The sequence below is a fragment of the Colobus angolensis genome, unplaced genomic scaffold, assembly GCF_000951035.1.
Source record: "Colobus angolensis palliatus isolate OR3802 unplaced genomic scaffold, Cang.pa_1.0 Scaffold32, whole genome shotgun sequence".
Taxonomy (NCBI): Eukaryota; Metazoa; Chordata; class Mammalia; order Primates; family Cercopithecidae; genus Colobus; species Colobus angolensis.
Window position 1 is genome coordinate 6,232,580 of NW_012116488.1, and position 19,883 is coordinate 6,252,462.

Consider the following 19,883-nt stretch of genomic DNA (forward strand, 5'->3'; position numbering starts at 1 on the left):
ATGGCCCAGGCAGGGGAGAGGGCAGCTTTTTTTTTCTTTTTTTTAAGATGGAGTCTGACTGTCGCCCAGGCTGGAGTGCAGTGGCACGATCTCGGCTCACTGCAACCTCTGCCTCCTGGGTTCAAGCAATTCTCCTGCCTCAGACTCCAAGTAACTGGGACTACAGGCGCCCACCACCATGCCCGGCTAATTTTTGTATTTTTAAGTAGGGACAGGGTTTCACCATGTTGGTCAGGCTGGTTGTGAACTCCTGACCTCAGGTGATCCACCTGCCTCGGTCTCCCAAAGTGATGGGATTATAGGCGTGAGCCACCGCACTGGGCCACGAGGGGAGCTTTTTCTCTCTGCACAAAGACAAGCTCCCAATGACTGAAGGAGAAACTCAGGGCAGGACGTCTTCCTTGGATGGGCTCAGAGGACACGGCCCTGGGGAGGAAGGGATGGCTTTCCCCATCACCACCACAAGGGCTGCAGTCTTACCTGCCCTGCCCCGCTGCCAGGTCAGGAGGGCACCATGGGGCTCAGCTCCACCAAGCTGCTCCCAAGAGAGGCCCAGGGGCCTCCCTGACCTCTCAAATCCAGCTGTCAGAGCCAGTCACCCACCCAGTCCCAACCTCACACAGCACCCAGGGGCATGGCCATGAATACAGCACAGGAACAGGCAGGTAACCCGGGGCAGTCTCTCCCAAGCAGCATTGTCGGGGCATCTCTGGGGCACCTGCGGGCTGGCAGCTTCCAGAGCTCTGCCAGCCTTCACATCTCCCCCTTTTCACAGATGAGCAAGCCGAGGCGAGAGCACATGGCCTGGTTCCAGGTCATTCATGCAGTCAACACACATTTATTGAGCATCGACTCTGTGCCGGGCCCCGGGTGGGCACAGGGGGCTCAGAGACGAATCACACACAGACCCTACCCTTGAGGCACTGACAGCCTGGGAGGGCAATTGGTCACATGAACGGACACTCACAATACAGTGTGGTCAGTGTGGTGTTAGAGGTAGCACAGGTGACTGAGGGAGCACAGAGGAGGGGCCCCTGACCCGGCTGGGGGTGGCAAGGAGGGCTTCTTGGAGGTGACACCTGAAGAGGGCTTTAGGGAGTGAGCAAGAGTTAGGGTGTCTCGTCTGAGGAAGTGGCCTGTGCAAGGGCTCAGTGGTAGGGACAATGGTGGTGGCTGGGAGTTGGGCAAGGGCCAGTCCAGGAAGGGCCGTGGAGTCCGCAGGTGACAGGGAGCGCTGAGGGGTGTGAAGCAGGCAGTTGGCAGAGGGCCCGCTGGAAGCCAGCGTGAAGGGTGGCCCAGGGGATGGGACAGGGGAGAAGGGTGGGTGGCCGTGGGCAACAGGTGGGCGGGCACGGCTCTTGCCCGAGGAGTCTCATCCTGCCTGGAGGCCCCCTCAGCAGGGGGGCGGTGGGGGTGTGGGCTGCCAGCCGCGGGGCCGCAGGGTGCACAGCACTGGGTCCAGTGGCTTGAGCGTGGCCTGCTCCTGCAGCCCGAAGCGCTGCCCGGGCACCAGCCGGAACTCCAGCCTTTGCAGTAGCTTTGCCATGACCACCTTTACCTCCATCTGGGCCCAGCAGACAAAATGAGGAAGGAATGAAGAAGCAAAGACAGAATGAGTGAGTGAAAAAGCAGCAAATGTCACAGCCCGCTCTCCTCCTGGAGGGCCTCCCGTGTTTCGCACTCTCCTCCATGCAAAACACAGCCAGTCCTCTGGGTCTGGCTCCGCTGGGTCCCGAGCCCACAGCCCAGCAGCCCCAGAGCAGGGGTTCTGAGGTGCTTCCTGGCTCAGGATAAGCCACCACCCCTGCAGCCACTCCTGGGCAGAACCACGCCCTGCCTCTCCTACCTGAGCAAACTGCTGCCCGATGCAGGAGCGGTGGCCCAGGGAGAAGGGGAAGTAGGTGAACCGTGGCCTGCAGGGAAAGAGAGGAATCACAAGGCCAGCAGCCCCAGACATCCCCACAGGAACAACACAAGGAAGACAGCAGTTAACCCATGTCTGGATGAACACAGACTTAGAGCCAGGGGCTGGGCACTTTGCATGCAAAGCATGAACCGCTGACTCTGCCGAGGGCTGGATCTGCATTCTCTCTTTTTCTCCTCCTTTTACCCTCCTGGAAGGAGCTTATGTTGTCCCATTTCACACGTGGAGAAATTGAGGCTCAGAGGGGCAAAGCAACTCACTCCAGGTCATAAATTTACATCCAGCTCTGGGCAGAGCCTGGATCTAAACTCGGGCAGGCTGTGGAGTCCAGCTCTTCCCACCATGGCTTTGGTACCTTAACGTGCTGACCCCCACAGCAACTTCCAGATGCAGCCACGGATGGTCCCATTTCTCAGACAGGAACCTCAAGGTTTGGGGAGGTGAAATCACCCAGCTTCCCAGTATTTGGTGCTGCTTGTGAGCATGGACTTTAGAACGAGACTGAGCTGGGGCCAGACCCCTGCTCTGCCACTTGGGTGAGTTCCTTAACCTCTCTGAGCTGTGATTTCCTCTACAGCCACCTCACAGGGATCTGGAAGGCTACGTGGGCTAAGTGGGCGCCTCTGGCTCAGACCAGAGGCTGCTGTGTCTGTCCTTCTCCCACCAGCCCCATTCATGGGCAGCTCGAGGAGGGACTTACTTGGGTGCTCCGGGGCCGAAGCGATCGGGGTTGAAAGTCAGCGGGTCCTCAAAGTATGTGTCCATCCGTCCCATGACATAGGTGCTGAACTGCGGGCAAAGGGTCCGCTCGTCTCTGGTTCCCAGGGTGTTCCCCTGGCACCTCTTGAGCCACTGAGGCCACCCAACAGGGCTACTCGGAGCAGAGTGGGTCCCACTCTCCTCCCCCCATGGCTTCACCCCCATCTAGGTAGGTGTCGATTGTACTGGCCCCCTAGAAAATCCCTTAAGAGAAAGAGCGAGGACAGCCAACTGTGCCAGCTGGGCTTACTGTGTCATCCTGTGCTGGGCACAGCCCTGTGGGGGAGCCATCATTATCCCCATTTTACAGATGAGGAAACTGAGACCCAGAGAGAGGCTCAGTGACTCACCTGAAGTTACAAGGCAAATAAATGGCCAAATTCAAACTCAGATCTGACTCTGTGAGGCCAACTTCCTCTAGATCCTGAGAACTGTTATATTCAGTTTCTCTTCAACTCAAGGCCTGCTTCCGCAGGGGTGGGAGTGGAGGAGCTGCAGACCCCACCAGCCGTCCACTTGCATGTGTGGTGCCTCCTGAGTGGGGCTGAGGCTCACTCTGTGTCCTTGGCCTCCAAACACTGGGACAAAATCTCCTCCTGAGCCTGCTCCACCCCTCGTTCTCTGTGCTGGGGTCAGCGCAGCAGAGGGTGCAGGGAGCCGTGGAGCTGAGCTCCAGCAAGTGAGTGGGAGCATCAGGCACGGGGGCTGGGTTTAGGGCACCTGCGATGTGCCAGGGATTGTTGCCAGGCACATGATGTACGTCATCCTACTGACGCTTCTTGACAGGCTGTGCCTTGGGTGCCATCACCACTCCCCCCAACCTAACAAAGAGGAAGCCGAAGGCCTGATGGAGATGACCCAGCCAGCCAGCAGCAGAGCTGGGGATGGAGCCCAGTCTGCCCACTCAAAGCCCACAGGGTGGCACCCCCAGGCTGAGAGGGAGCCACAGGGCCTCCCCTGCCAGCTTAAGGGGATCTAAGGAGATGGCCATTACGGCAAAACAGATGACAGAGTGGCCACAGATGAGGCTTGGATGGACGCTGGGGGTGGTGGGGCAGAGCCCTCAGAGGAGAGGGGCTGCGAGCAGGGGCTGGGGCTCCTCCTTCCTCATAGGTAAAAATAAAAAGGATCCTGTCATGGGCTGAATTTTGTCCCCAACAAATTCATATGTTGGAGTCCTAACCCCCAGTACCTCAGTATGCGACTGTGTTTGGAGACAAGGTCTTTAACGAGGTGATTAACTTAAAATGAGGTACTTAGGATGGGCCCTAATCCAACCTGACTGGTGTCCTTATAAGAAGAGATTAGGACATAGACACACAGAAGGAAGACCACGTGGAGACGCAGGGAGAAGGTGGCTGTCTGCATACCAAGGAGTGCGCCCTCAGAAGAAACCAGCTTCCCAACACCTTGATCTCAGACTTCCAGCCTCCAGGACTGGGAGAAAATAAATTTCTGTTGTTTAAGCCAAAGTCTGTGGTACTTTGTTACAATAGCCCTGGCAAATCAATACAGATCGGTCCCTGCCTTGAAACCACACACAAAATCAATTCTAGGTAGTTACAAGCTCAACTTTGGAAAGAAAAATGTAAAATTGTTTGAGGACAATGTAAATGAATGCCCCAAACTCAGGATAGAGAAGGATTTCTTAAACAAGGCAAAGCAAAAGTAGTAATTGTTAAAAATATTAAGACATGTAGATCATCAAAAACACATTAATGAAGACAAGCCACAAAGATGACAAACATACCAGACAAAAGATGAACACATGACTTTTTCAAGTAAAGCTCCAGGGCCAGGCACGCTGGCTCACGCCTGTAATCCCAGCACTTTGGGAGGCCGAGGCAGGTGGATCACTTGAGGTCAGGAGTTTGATAACAGCCTGGCCAACCTGGTGAAACCCCATCTCTACTGAAAATACAAAAATTAGCCAGGCGTGGTGGTGTGCACCTGTAATCCCAGCTACTTGGGAGGCTGAGGCATGAGAATTGCTTGAACCCAGGAGGCAGAGGTTGCAGTAAGTGGAGATGGCGCCACTGCACTCCAGCCTGGGGGACAGAGCGAGACTCCATCTAAAAATTAATAATAAAAATAATAATTAATAAATGTATGCTGTAAAAAAATAATAAAATAAAATAAAGCTCTATATAGCAATATGAAAAAACACACTACCCAAAAAGGGAAACTGAGCCCACATCTCAGAGACAGAGAAAACAGGGTCAGATGCTCACTCTTACTAGTTAGTAATCAGGAAAGCACAAATCAAGACCACAGTGAAATACTTTTTTTTAAACACATATTTGGACGGCAGCAGATACAAAATGGAACCATGCTAAGTGTTGGAGACAATAAAGAACAGCAGGTGCTGTCCCTCACCACTAGTGGGTGTCTTAAGTTGGTGCAGCCACTTCGGAAGACAATGTGGCATTGGTCTGTAAAGCTGAACAGTCGCAGGTCCTACGACCCAGCCCTCCCACTTCTGGGTACGTGCCTGAGGAGCTTGCTCGCACACTGCTCCTGGACACACAGACGGAAATGGCATCGTTGCTGTGGTGGTGCTCATAATAGGGACAAACTGAGCACCTCTCAAATGCCTGTCACCTGAGAATTGATCAGCAATGGTGGTTGTTCCATGGCTCCATAGAGAAGCCTACACAAATCTTACCAATCTTTTTTTTTTTTTTTTTTTTTTGAGACGGAGTCTTGCTCTGTCGCCCGGGCTGGAGTGCAGTGGCCAGATCTCAGCTCACTGCAAGCTCCGCCTCCCGGGTTTACGCCATTCTCCTGCCTCAGCCTCCCGAGTAGCTGGGACTACAGGCGCCCGCCACCTCGCCCGGCTAGTTTTTTGTATTTTTTAGTAGAGACGGGGTTTCACAGTGTTAGCCAGGATGGTCTCGATCTCCTGACCTCGTGATCCGCCCGTCTCGGCCTCCCAAAGTGCTGGGATTACAGGCTTGAGCCACCGCGCCCAGCCTATCTTACCAATCTTTATACTGAGCCAAAAAGCAAGTCCTACAACATATTACTGCATGCGTGCACACAGGCGTGCACACACACACACACACACACACACACGAGGGAAGGGCAAACACACAATTCAGATTAGTGATTCCTTCTCAGAAGAGCAGGGAGTGACTACATCCTAGTTTCCTGGTTTGGGGGTGGGTTTAGGGGCTATTATACATGAATAAACGCCTGGATGAATAGATAAATGAACAAGTAAGCAAACAAAGAGACACAAGGTAAAGGAGGTCCAGGGAGAAAGCCGAGAGAGAAAGAGCTGTAAAGTGCAAGGAGGGAAAGAACCAGGACAAGTCTGGGTCATCTGTGAAACTGGGCACTTCCCATATCTGCTCTTCGCCAGCTGTGTGACCCCAGGAAAGTGACTAACCTCTCTGAACCTCAGTGTCCTCAGCTGTAAAAGGGGCACCTCCCTTCCAGAATGACGTGCTGTAATCTTCTGCTGAACAGTGTGAGGAGGGGACAAAGCCCTCACAGGGCTATGGTGAGACTCCGTGGGAAAGAACAGGGCAGCCAGCAAGGCCCAGCGCAGTGATGGGAATGGGGCCATGGGCTCCCCTGGTGAGTCCCAAATTCACCACCATTGGGGCAAGCAGGCCAGCCCACCCCAGGGCCCCCAGGGCCTCCACCCACCAAGAGCGGGGTGTTGCCGGGGACTCTGACCCCATCAATCAAGGTCTCCTCTTCCAGCAGGCGAAAGGTGCCCCATGCTGGTGGGTACAGCCTCAGTGACTCTTTGAGGACCTAGAGAAGCCACAAGGGGAGATAACAAGAGAAGTCGGGAGAGGCCACAGATCATGCTGGCCAGTGGCATGCCTGGGACCCCTCTCTTTCCCACCCACAGGCTGAATGTATACCCTCACCCTGGCCTGGGTCCCAGGCCCCTGGGACATCAGTCTCACCATCACGTGGCAGATGGAGAAACTGAGGTCCAGAAGGAGAAGGGAGCTGTGCAAGGCCACAGTGGCAGAGCTGGGACCAGGCATCAGGGCTCCCACCATTCCAGAGAGCCACAGCAGAACCCGAAAGGCCTCCTGCTGTGCTGCAGCAGCTGGGGAGGTGCGGCTGAGCCTGACTTCACCAGGGGAAGCTTAAGGATCTGGAACTCCAGCCTAGCCGGGAAGCACAAATACGGCATGATTTACTAAAGGGCCAGTTTCCAAGCTAAGCTGAATACTGGGGTGACCTGGGGAGCTCCTTGACTCTGACATCATTAGTCTGCGGCAGCCTGGGCCTCGGGATACTTTAAATCTTCTAGGGGAGTCTCCTATGCAGAAAAGTTTGAGAACCACTGTCCTAAAAGGTCCAGGGAGGCAGCAGGCCTGATGACATGAATCACCCACATCTGCCCAGAAGCTTCCCTCCTACTCCCCACACCTGGGACAGGTACTGCAGTCTCCCCAAGTCCTCGAAATCCAGGTGCCTCTTAGAACCGATGACCTCATCCACCTCGGCCTGTAGCCTGTGGGGTAAGACAAAGACAAGTTCATCTCCAAAGGGAGCCTTTCCCCATCTTAGCTTTAAGAAGGGGACATTGGAAGGAATGGTGAAGACAGACACATGGGGCTCCCTATCCACAAACACTGTTACTGTTATTTTCATTTTTTGAGACAAAGTCTTGCTCTGTCGCCCAGGCTAGAGTGCAATGGTGCAATCTTGGCTCACTACAACCTTTGCCCCCCGCCCCCAGCCCCCAGGATTCAAGCAATTCTCCTGCCTCAGCCTCCCGAATAGCTGGGATTACAGGCGCTCACCACCACGCTCAGCTAATTTTTGTATTTTTAGTAGAGACAGGGTTTCACTATGTTGGCCAGGCTGGTCTTGAACTCCTGACTCCAGGTGATCCGCCTGCCTCAGCCTCCCAAAGTGCTGGGATTACAGGCATGAGTCACCACACCCAGCCCAAAGACTGTTAAAGAGATCCAATGACGGCCACATCCGAAACAGTGCCCAAACCATTGGGAACCATGTTCCAGGGGCCCTAAAACATCCACCCTTTGTGTCTGATGTTTGGGATTGGCTGTAGGAAACCAGACTGGCCAACATGGTGAAATGCTGTTTCTACTAAAAATACAAAAACTAGCCAGGAGTGGTGGCGGGTGCCTGTAATCCCAGCTACTTGGAAGGTTGAGGCATGAGAATCACTTGAATCTGGGAGGTGGAGGTTGCAATGAGCAGAGATAGAGCCGCTGCACTCCAGCCTGGCAACAGAGCAAGACTCCGTCTCAAACACAAAAGTATTGTCGAGGATGTGGACAAATCAGAAAGAACCCTTGTGCACTGCTGGTGGGAATGTAAAATGGTTCAGCGGCTATGGAAAACGATATGGTGATTCCTCAAAAAATTAAAAATAGAATCACCATATGATCCAGCAATCCCACTTCTGGGTATAAACTCAAAACAACTGAAAGCCAGGACTTAAAAAGATATTTGTATACCCATCCTCATAGCAGCATTATTCAAAATAGACAAAAGGAAGAAACAACTCAGGTATCCATGGACAAATGAATTAATATGCAAAATGGGAGAGATGCTTATAACGGAACATTAGTAAGTCTTAGAAAGGGAGTTCTGACACATGCTGCCACATGGATGAACTTGGAGGACGTTATCCAAGTGAAATAAGCCAGTCACATAAAAGACAAATACCGTATGAGTCCGCTTACATAAGTCACCTAGAATAGACAAACGCATAGAGACAGAAGTGGAACTGTGGTTACCGGTGGTGGAGGAGGGGAGAACGGACAGATTTTCAGTTTGGGAAGATGAAAAAGTTCTGGAGACGGAGGCCAGGAGCAGTGGCTCATGCCTGTAATCCTAGCATTTTGGGAGGTCAAGACGGGTGGGTCACTGCAGGCCAGGAGTTTGAGACCAGCCTGGCCAACGTTGCAAAACACTGTCTCTACTAAAAATACAAAAAAAAGGTGTGGTGGTGCGCATCTGTAATCCCAGCTACTCTGGAGGCTGAGGCAGGAGAATTGTTTGAACCGGGGAGGCAGAAGTTGCAGTGAGCTGAGATCACACTCCAGCCTGGGCGACAGAGCAAGACTCTGTCTCAAAAACAAACAAAAAAAAAGAAAAATAATAAATAAATAAATATTAAAAATAAAAAAAAATAAACAAAAAACAGTGGAGGGGATGGCATTCACAATGTGCCCGTAATGCCACTAAACTCTGTGCTTAAAGACAATGGAAATGTAGAATTTTATGTTATATATATTTTACCACAATTTCAGAAAGAGTGGATTTGGGAGGAGGTTACAATCAGGTGGGCAATGCTGTGACAAGGCGCATGGGGAATAAAAGCCAGCTGTACAACCAGGTGACAAAAAAACAGCAAAGCTGCCCACGAGTAGGTGAGAAGGTGCTGAACAGGCACTCAGCAGTTAACAGTGAATTGGCTCTGGGTGGGTGGGGTGCCATGGGTGGGTTTACTATTATTATAACTTTTCTGCTTTTCCCAAAATTTTTATATGAAATTCTTATTACTATTATACTTACTTTTAAACCCAAGAATGATTGTATGTTCACTTCCGCCCTTATATGCTGCTGATGACTAATAATGGTGATTGAAGGCCTGACCCCACCTCCCCAGAGCTCCCACCAAGCCCGTTGGTGCGTTCTGAGAGCTCTGACACTTGCTTCAGCCACTCCATGCAACTGTCCTGGAGGGAGCCTGTTTGTATTTAAGGAAACCAATGGCCTGACTCAAATGCCACCTCCCCAGGGATGCCCTCCTTTGTCTTGCCATCAGAAGACAAGTATGCCTTTGGCACTTTAGCAAGGATTTGCTCCATCATCACTGCCAGGCTCTGGCCAGGCACTGGGTACACTGTGGGGAGGGAAAAGGCCACGGCCCCGCCCTCCTGGAGCTTCCGGTCTCATAGCTAAAATAGACATGATGAAATAGTCCCGGGGAAACACATTCATGAGTTGGGAGGAGGCTCAGAGGGGAAACATGGGTGGCTCCTTTAGAGATCTGAGAAGCCCTTTCTAGAAGAGGAGTGGGAGGAAGAGGCGCGTTCTCCAGGGGAAAAGCAGGGAGAGCGTTTCCAAGAGAGGGAACAGCACACGGCAAGGCCCGGGGGAAGCAGGGCATGTTGAGGGGACTCAACCATGGGAGGCAGGGACAGGTGGCCCTCAGGAACAAGACATCAGACAGACCCCTTTGCCAGTCCCAAGATCACCCCCATACCTTGCCACGATCTCCGGCTGGCGAGACAGCTCCATCACCGTGAATGCCAAGTGGTTGGCAGAGGTCTCATGACCTGTGGGAAGGGTGGACAGTGGCTGCTCTACGTGGGGCCACGGGATGAAGGAGACAGTTTGTCTGCCTCTATGCCAGCCAGTGCTGGCAAGTAAATGGCATTTGCCCTCAGGCATCTGGGTCTAAAAGCCCCTTCCTTGAACCATCGTCTGGGTCTCACTTGGCCTGGGGAGGCGCTCACCTCCATTTTGGAGAAGAACAAGTGGAGGTGGAGAGGAATGGGTCTCTGGTCACACAGCGGGGAGAGTAGGGAGGGACACAATTCAAAGTCGGTGAGCCCAAGGCCTTTCCTTCCCATGCTGCAGTGCACACACAAAAGCCCCTCATGACCCTGAGGTTCTATGAGGGATGGCGGACGTTTCGGGAGGCAGATTTTGACTTCTAGCAGGCTCTGGCCAAGGTGATAAAGTCAACCCCTCCAAGTTAGCCTGAGAGGCAACAGACATGAGTTTACTCTAAAGGAGTAGGTGGCTTACCAGGTGGCAAACACTGACCAGCCAAGGTGCTTGAGGGGCTCTGCTTGAATGCAGAAGACCTGTACCTTACAGCAAGTCCAAACTGGGAGGAAGGGCCCAGCTCCCAGGGTGTGGAGGTGGCCAGTCACACAGCCAGCGGAGCCCTCAGCTGGGGAGCGGGGTGGGAGAACAGAGCAGCCCTGGCCCCAGCTCTGCATCGCTGGCTGTGACTGTAGGAGGCCACTTCCCTCCTCAGCCTCAGTTTCCTCACAGGCAAAGGGAAAGACAGACACAACCCACCCTGCCCTCGGCCAGTCCCCCATAGCGTCTGGACGCAGGGCTCAGGGATAGACTGGAGCGATGAGACGGGATTAATACACCCTCTTTGGAAGGCTGGATAGAAGCCTGGAGAGTTCCTCAAGGCCCCCATTTTACAGATGAGGAGACTGAGGCTAGGTCTGTCCAGAAGCCTCATCCGGGACCTGGGTTTCCAGCTGCAGGAATAGGACCAGCCATTGGTTCCGCAAATCCCTTCTCCCCACGGCAGGGAATGGCGCCCTGCAGCCTTGCTTTAACACTGGCCATTTCTAATCTCCTGGGGCATCTGCAAGTGCTTCTCCCACCTAGAGCATCTGCAAGTGCTTCTCCCACCTCCATGCCATTCACCTGTAGACCTCTTCGTCCATCAGTACTTGTCTCTGTCTGTCCACCTCTGCCACTGGACTAGGAACTGTCCCTCATCTTGTTCACCTCCATCTTCCCAGTGCCTAGTGTCAACCATTTGTTTATTTCATTCAATGTTCGTGGGAACCTACCGCACTGGGCCCTGGCAGAACAGAGGTGAGCAAAACAACCTGACCCTTTGCTCATCAAGTCCGGTGGGGAACAGACCTCACTCAATTACCACAAATAAATTAACAGCTTAACACTATGAGATGGGTGGTGGGGAGGAGCTCCAGGCCTGCAGCCAGCTTCTAGCTGAGGGCCTGAGGCAGCCTGCGCTTCCCTGAGGAGGAGGCATGTGAGGGCTCGCTGACAGGTGAAGAGGAGTTTTCTAGGTGAAGAACCATGTTCAGGAAATATCTGATGAGCAAACGAATGAAGCTGCTTAGCATCTCTTTTTGTGCCAGTCTAATGCAGGCCTCCCCGCAAATTCTGAGTGAGGGGAAACCTGCATTCACACAGCCAAGCTCTCTGGAGCTGAAAGGCCAGCTTCACACATCCCCGCAATTGCCAGCTGCGTTACCAGGTCAGATGCCCCCAAGACAGCAAGAAGAAGGGGTTTCTGCTCCCTTTAGCCCAGCCCCCTAGTCCTGTGGTGAGCTCTGCTCAGATAGCCCCCAAAATCCCAAAGAGTTGGGTCTGAGGGATCCATGGTCTGCAGTATTTCTGCAGAGCTCCAGGCCCCTGGTCACCACTAAAGCTACAAACCAGCAATGAAGAAGGTGACGAAGTTGTCCAGCAGACCCTCATCGTCCTGGGCCCCCTCTTCAGCTGAAAGACAAGGAGAGTCTCAGTTCCCAGCAAATATTTGCTCCCTTTCCCCACAGCTCATAAAAGAACTGTGCTTCTCCTCTGAAGCCAAACCGAGCCAGAGGCGATGAATCACCTGGGGGACGTCCCGGCCCACCCCACCCTCCCCAGTCTGCAGAGGGGGCCCTCGCACCTTTGAGAATCTGTGTGAGGATGTCAGCAGGAACCTCCTCGCCCCTCTTCAGGGCCTCCCGGCGGCGCTGGACCCAGTCCCTGCCCACCTGGCGCAGGAAGCGAATGCTCTCCCGGACCTCCCGGAGCTGCTTCCTCTTCCCTGGCAGGAACTAAACAAGAGTTTCAGCTCCAGATGGCCAAGTGAACATGCACTTTCCCTCTCCCCTCTCCCCTACCACCCTGAAATGACTTTAGCGGCACTGGCAAGCCGGGACGTCAGTAGAATGTGAGAAATTCTAGAAAAGATGGAGCAGCCAGGGAGACTGGATCAAGATGGTAAACTGGGCCCAGGCCTCAGCCTCCCTTTCCTGCACCAAGTCCTTAGCAGTGGTGGGTGGGATGGCTTAAAACATCCAGGTAGCCCTGCAAGGTATAAAGGGACCCCTGGCGGGCGGAGGCAGTTAGGCTTGCATCGAAGGAAGAAATCCCAAGCAGAAGGAAGTCGAGTGCAATCAGCTGCCAAAAAGACGGGGCGGTATTGGGGTCTGCAAGCTCAGAGGCCGAACTCCCAGGGAACAGGAGGGGGCCCTGAGATGAACTCAGCTATCACCTTTCCCCTTTTTTACTTCTTCATTCCTGGGATAAGGAGGTGATATGTGGAGCTGCAGCAGCCATCTTTTTAAAAAATCTTTATATTTTAATTGATATATAATAATTATACACATGTATGGGGTGCATGTGATATTCTGATACACGAATACGATGTGCAATGGTCAAATTGGCATATTTAGGATGTTCATCACTTCAAACATTTATCATTTGTGTTGGAAACATTTCAAATCTTCTCCCTATTTTTGAAATACACAATACCTTGCTGTTAGTTATAGTCACTCACTCTGCTACTGACACTAAAACTTATTCCTTCTATATAACCGTATGTTTGTACCATTAACCAATTTCTCTTCATCCCCTCACTCACCCTTCCCAGCCTCTAGTAACGATCATTCTATTCTTTACCTTCATGAAATCAACTTTTTTAGCTCCCACAAATGTGGGAGGACAGGCACTATTTGTCTTTCTGGTCTTGCCTTGTTTCACTTAACATAATGATCTCCAGTTCCATCCAGGCTGCTCCAAATGTCAGGATTTCATTCTTTCTTATGGGCAAAGAGCATTCCATGTGTATATACACCATATTTTCTTTTCTTTTCCTTTTTTTTTTTTGAGACGGGGTTTTACTCTTGTTGCCCAAGCTGTAGTGCAATGGTGCGATCTCAGCTCACTGAAACCTCCGCTTCCCGGGTTCAAGGGATTCTCCTGCTTCAGCCTCCTGAGTAGCATGGTGCCCGCCACCATGCCTGGCTAATGTTTTGTTTTGTTTTTTTTTTTTGAGACAGAGTCTCGCTCTGTCGCCCGGGCTGGAGTGCAGTGGCTAGATCTCAGCTCACTGCAAGCTCCGCCTCCCAGGTTTACACCATTCTCCTGCCTCAGCCTCCCTAGTAGCTGGAACTATAGGCGCCCACCACCTCGCCCAACTAGTTTTTTTTTTTTGTATTTTTTAGTAGAGACGGGGTTTCACTGTGTTAGCCAGGATGGTCTTGATCTCCTGACCTCGTGATCTGCCTGTCTCGGCCTCCCAAAGTGCTGGGATTACAGGCTTGAGCCACCGCGCCCGGCCAATTTTTTGTATTTTTAGTAGAGATGGGGTTTCACCATGTTGGCCAGGCTGGTCTTGAACTCCTGACCTCAGGTGATCCACCTGCCTTGGCCTTCCAAAATGCTGGGAATACAGGCATGAACCACCGCGCCCGGCTACACCAAATTTTCTTTATCCATTTGTCTGTTCATGAATACTTAGGTTGATTCTATAGCTCGGCTATTGTGCAGGTGTCCCTTTGATATACTGATTTCTTTTCCTTTGGATAAATACCCAGTAGTGGGATTGCTGGATCATATGGTAGTTCTCTTTTTAGTTTGAGAAACCTCCATACTCTTTTCCATAATGGCTATACAAATTTACATTCCTGCCAACAATGCATAAGAATTCCATTTCTCTCTATCCTCACCAGCATCTGTTATGTTTTGTCTTTTTGATAATAGCCATTCTAACTGGGGTAAGATGATATCTCACAGATTTGCATTTATCTGATGATTAGTGACATTGAACATTTTTTCATATACCTCTTGGCCATTTGTCTTTTGAGAAATGTCTATTCAGATTCTTTGCCAACTTTTTAATGGAATTATCTGCTTTTTGTTGTTGTTTGTATTCCTTGTCAGATGGGTGGTTTGCAAATACTTTGTCCCATTTAACAAGTTGTCTCTTCATTCTGTTTCCTTCGCTGTGCAGAACGTTTTTAGTTTAATATAGTCACATTTGATATAGTCACGTCTTTTTTTTTTTTTTTGAGATGAAGTCTCACTCTGTCAACCATGTTGGAGTGCAGTGGTGTGATCTCGGCTCACTGCAACCTCCGCCTCCCTGGTTCAAGTGATTCTCCTGCCTGTGCCTCCCGAGTAGCTGGGACTACAGGTGCCAACCACCATGCCTGGCTAATTTTTGTATTTTTAGTAGAGACAGGGTTTCACCATGTTGGCCAGGCTGGTCTTGAACTCCTGTCCTCCAGTGATCCCGCCTGTCTTGGCCTCCCAAAGTATTGGGATTCCAGGCACGAGCCACCATGCCTGGCCACATTTGTCTATTTTTGTTGTTGTTGCCTGTATTTTTGAAGTCTTAGCTATAAAATGTTTGCCTACACCAATGTCCTGGAGCACTTCCCCTATGTTTTCTCCTAGTGTTTTAAATTTCAGGTCTTATGTTTAAGTCTATTATTATTATTATTATTATGAGACATAGTCTCGTAGTCTTGCTCTGTCGCCCAGGCTGGAGTGCAGTGGCACAATCTCGGATCACTGCAACCTCCACCTCCCAGGTTCAAGCGATTCTCCCTGCCTCAGCCTCCCGAGCAGCTGGGACTATGGTGTGTGCCACCACACCCAGCTAATTCTTTGTATTTTTAGTAGAGACAGGGTTTCACCATGATAGCCAGGATGGTCTCCATCTCCTGACCTCGTGATCCGCCCATCTTGGCCTCCCAGAATGCTGGTATTACAGGCATGAGCCACTGCACCTGGCCAAGTCTATTCATTTTAAGGTGATTTTTGTATATGGTGAGAGATAGGGGTCTGGTTTATTATTCTTCTGCATTCAGATATCCAGTTTTCCCAGCACTGCCCTTTCCCCAGTGTATGTTCTTGGCACCTTTGTTGAAAGTCTGTTTCATGTAAATACATGAATATATTTCTGGGTTCTCTATTCTGTTATGTTGGTCTATGTCTGTTGTTATTTTTTAAAGCAATATCATGCTGTTTTGGTTATTGTAGCTTTACAGGATATTTTGAAATCAGGTAGTGTGGTGCCTCCAGCTTTGTTCTTTTTGCTCACAGTTGCTTTGGCTATTTGGGCTTTTTTGTGGTTTCATGCAAATTTTAGGATTCTTTTTTCTATTTCTCTGAAGAATGTCACTGGTATTTTGATAAAGATTGCATTGAATCCATAGATTGCTTTGGGTAGTATGGTCATTTTAAAAACAATATTAATTCTTTCAATCCATGAGCATGGGATGTTTTTTGTTTGTGTCTTCTTCAATTTCTTCCATCAGCGTTTTGTAGTTTTCCTTGTATAGGTCTTTTACTTCCTTGGTTAAATTTATTCCTAGATATTTTATTTTCTACATAGCAACTGTAAATGGGATTGCTTTATTGGTTTCTTCTTCCCTTAGTTCACTATTGGTGTATAGAATTACTACTGATTTTTGTATGCTGATTTTTTACCCTACAACTTTACTGAATTCATTCATCAGTTCTAAGAGTTTTTTGGTGGAGTCTTGAGGAATTTCTAAATATAAGATCATGTCTTCTGCAAAGAGGGACAGTTTGACTTCTTCTTTTCCAATTTGTTTTTTTTTTTTTTTCCTTTTTGTGGAGAACGGGGTCTCGCTGTATTACCCAGGCAGGTCTCGAACTCCTGGGCTCAAGCTATCCTCCCGCCTCTGCCTCCCTGAGAGCTGGGATTACAGGCGTGAGCCACCGCGCCCGGCTTCTTTTCCAATTTGGATGTCTTTTATTTCTTTCTCTTGCCTGACTGCTCTGGTTAGCACTTCTATTAATAGTACTATGTTGAATAAGAGTGATAAAGTAGGCATCCTTATCTTGTTCCAGTTCTTAAAGGAAAGACTTTTAGCTTTTCCCCACTAAGTATGATGTTAGCTGTGGGTGTATCATATACAGCCTTCATTATGTTGAGCCACGTTCCTTCTATTCATAATTCGTTGAGAGTTTTTAATAATGAAGGGGTGTTAAATTTTATCAAGTGCTTTTTCTGCAACTACTGAGATGATCATATGTTTTTTCCCTTCATCCTGCTGATATGATGTATAACATTTATTGACTTGCATATGTTGAAGCATCCTTGCATCCCTGGGATAAATCCCACTTAATCATGGTGAATTACTTTTTTGATGTGTTGTTGTGTTAGGTTTGTTTGCTAGTATTCGTTGAAGATTTTTGCATCTGTGTTCATCAGGGACGTTAGCATGTAGTTTTCTTTTCTTTTTATTGTTTCCTTGTCTGTTTGTGGTATCAGGGTAGTGCTGGCCTCATAGAATAAGTTAGGAAGAATCTCCTCTTCTTCAATTTTTTGGAATAGTTTGAGAAAAATTGGTGTTCTTCTTTATAGGTTTGGTAGAATTCGGCAGTAAAGACATCTGGTCATGAGCTTTTCTTTGTTGGAAGACTTTTTTTTTATTATTATTATACTTTAAGTTCTAGGGTACATGTGCACAACATGCAGGTTTGTTACATATGTATACATGTGCCATGCTGGTGTGCTGCACCCATTAACTCATCATTTACATTAGGTATATCTCCTAATGCTATCCTTCCCTGCTCCCCCCACCTGACAACAGGCCCCGGTGTGTGATGTTCCCCTTCCTGTTTCCAAGTGTTCTCATTGTTCAGTTCTCACCTATGAGTGAGAACATGTGGTGTTTGGTTTTTTTTCCTTGTAATAGTTTGCTGAGAATGATGGTTTCCAGCTTCATCCATGTCCCTACAAAGGACATGAACTCATCCTTTTTTATGGCTGCATAGTATTCCATGGTGTATATGTGCCACATTTTCTTAATCCTGTCTATCATTGATGGACATCTGGGTTGGTTCCAAGTCTTTGCTATTGTGAATAGTGCCGCAAAAAACATACATGTGCATGTGTCTTTATAGCAGCATGATTTATAATCCTTTGGGTATATGCCCAGTAATGGGATGGCTGGGTCAAATGGTATTTCTAGTTCTAGATCCTTGAGGAATCGCCACACTGTCTTCCACAATGGTTGAACTAGTTTACAGTCCCGCCAACAGTGTAAAAGTGTTCCTATTTCTCTGCATCCTCTCCAGCACCTGTTGCTTCCTGACTTTTTAATGATCACCATTCTAACTGGTATGAGACGGTATCTCATTGTGGTTTTGATTTGCATTTCTCTGATGGCCAGTGATGATGAGCATTTTTCATGTGTCTGTTGGCTGCATAAATGTGGAAGACTTTTTATCAGTATTTCAAACTCATTACTCACCATTGGTCTGTTCAGGTTTTCTATTTCTTCCTTGTTCAATCATCTTGGCAAGGTGTATGTGTCCAGGAATTCCATTTCTTCTAAGTTTTCCAATGGTTTAGTGTAGAGTTGTTCATAAAAATCTGTAATGATCCTTTGTATTTCTGTGGTATCAGTTATAATGTCTCCTTTTTAGTTTCTGCTTTTATTTATATGGGTCTTTTTTTCTTGGATAGTCTATTTATTGGTTTATTGATTTTGTTTATCTTTTCCAAAAATCAACCTTGCACTTCATTGATCCTTTGTACTTTTTTTAGTCTTTACTTCCTTTAATTCTGCTATGATATTTATTATTTATTTCCTTCTACTAATTTTGGGTTTGATTTGTTCTTACTTTTCTAATTCCTTGAGATACATCATTTGGCTGTTTATTTGAAATCTTCCTATTTTTTTTGATATGTTTACTGTTATAAACATCCCTATTAGCACTGCTTTTGCTGTATATCACATAGGTTTTGGTATGTTGTGTTCCCCTTTTCATTTATTTCAATAATTTTTTTTGTTTCCTGCTTAATTTCTTCATTGACCCAATGGTCATCCAGGGGTATATTGTTTAATTCCCATGTATGTGTACCATTTCCAAAGTTTCTCTTGTTATTGATTTCTAGTTTTATTCCATTGTGGTCTGAGAAGATACTTGATATGATTTCAATTTCTTAAAATTTGTTGAAATTTGTTTTGTGGCCTAACATATGATCTATCCTGGATAATCTTTCATGTGCTGATGAGAAGAATGTATATTCTGCAGCTATTAGATGAAAAGTTATGCAAATGTCTATTAGGTCTATATGGTCTAAAGTGTAGTTAAATCCAATGTTTCTGTGATGATTTTCTGTCTAGATGATCTGTACAATGCTGAGAGTGGAGTGTTGAAGTCCCCAGCTATTATTGTATTTGAGTCTATCTTTTCCTTTAGATCTTTGCTTTCTATCTCTGGGTGCTCTGGTATTGGGTGCAAATATATTTAGAAGTATTTTATCTTCTTGCAGAATTGATCCCTTTATCATTATATAATGACCTGGTCTCTTTTTACAGTCTTTGACTTAAAGTCTGTTTTATTTGATATAATTATAGCTACTCCTGACAGCTTTGGCTTATGTTTGTGTGGAGTATCTTTTTCCATTCCTTTACTTTCAGACTACATGTATCTTTACAGGTGAAGTGAGTTTCTTGTAGGAAGCATATAGTTGGGTAATTTTTTTTTATCCATTCAGCCAATCTATATCTTTTAAGTGGGGGAATTTAATCTGGTTACATTCAAGATTATTATTGATATGTAAGGACTTATTCTAGTCATTTGGTTAATTGTTTTCTGGTTGTTCTGTATATATTTTATGCCTGTCTTCCTCTCTTACTGTTTATCATTGCAATTTAGTAAACATTCTGTAATAGTAATACTTAACTCCTTTCTCTTTCTCATTTGCTGATCTGTTGGATCAGTGGGTTTTATACTTTCATGTGCTTTCACGATGATAGAGATTATCCTTTCACTTCCAGATACAGAACTCCCTTAAACATTTCTTGTAGGGCCAGTCTAGTAGTGATGACTTACCTTGGTTTTTGCTTGTCTGGGAAAGACTTTATTTCTCTTTCAGTTTTGAAGTACAGCATTACTGGGTACTATAATCTTGACGGACAGTTTTAAATTTCCCATTTAAATTGAATTGAATATATTATCCCATTCTCTCCTGGCCTGTGAGATTTTCACTGAGCAATCCACTGTTAGTCTGATTCCTTTATATGTGAATCCATGCTTATCTCTTGCTGTTTTTAAAATTCTCTCTGTGTCTTTGACTCTTGACAGTTTGACTATAATGTGCCTTGGAGAAAGCAGACCTTTTTCGGTTGAATCTACTTGGAGATTTTTGAGCTTCCATCATTATACAAAGCACGACTATACCTGGACCTCTATATCTCCTGTACGTAGATGTCTATATCTTTTGCAAGACTTGAGGAGTTTTCAGCTATTATTTCATTAAATAGGTTTCATATGCCTTTGCCCATCTCGTCTCCTGAAATTCCCGGAACTGGAATATTTGGTCACTTACTGCTGTCCCATATGTCACAAAGACTTTCTTTAATCTTTTCTTTCCTTGGTCTGATTGGGCTATTTCAAAAAATACCTCTCTTCAAGTTCAGAA

The 19,883-nt window shown here is 47.9% G+C and overlaps 1 protein-coding gene across 1 annotated transcript in view; it reads right to left on the reverse strand.

Annotated features, from left to right (window-relative positions):
- Positions 1–822: 822 nt before the first annotated feature.
- LOC105518476 (cholesterol 24-hydroxylase) overlaps positions 823–19,883 on the reverse strand; it is a 44,796-nt gene continuing 25,735 nt past the window's right edge. Inside the window, exons 8-15 of the mRNA XM_011951484.1 lie at positions 12,093–12,243; positions 11,858–11,920; positions 9,900–9,972; positions 7,082–7,166; positions 6,338–6,448; positions 2,625–2,713; positions 1,847–1,913; positions 823–1,564 (exon numbers count right to left, since the gene is read on the reverse strand). Coding sequence (XP_011806874.1) covers positions 1,394–1,564; positions 1,847–1,913; positions 2,625–2,713; positions 6,338–6,448; positions 7,082–7,166; positions 9,900–9,972; positions 11,858–11,920; positions 12,093–12,243 — 810 coding nt within the window. The 3' untranslated portion in view covers positions 823–1,393. The remainder of the gene's footprint in view (positions 1,565–1,846; positions 1,914–2,624; positions 2,714–6,337; positions 6,449–7,081; positions 7,167–9,899; positions 9,973–11,857; positions 11,921–12,092; positions 12,244–19,883) is intronic.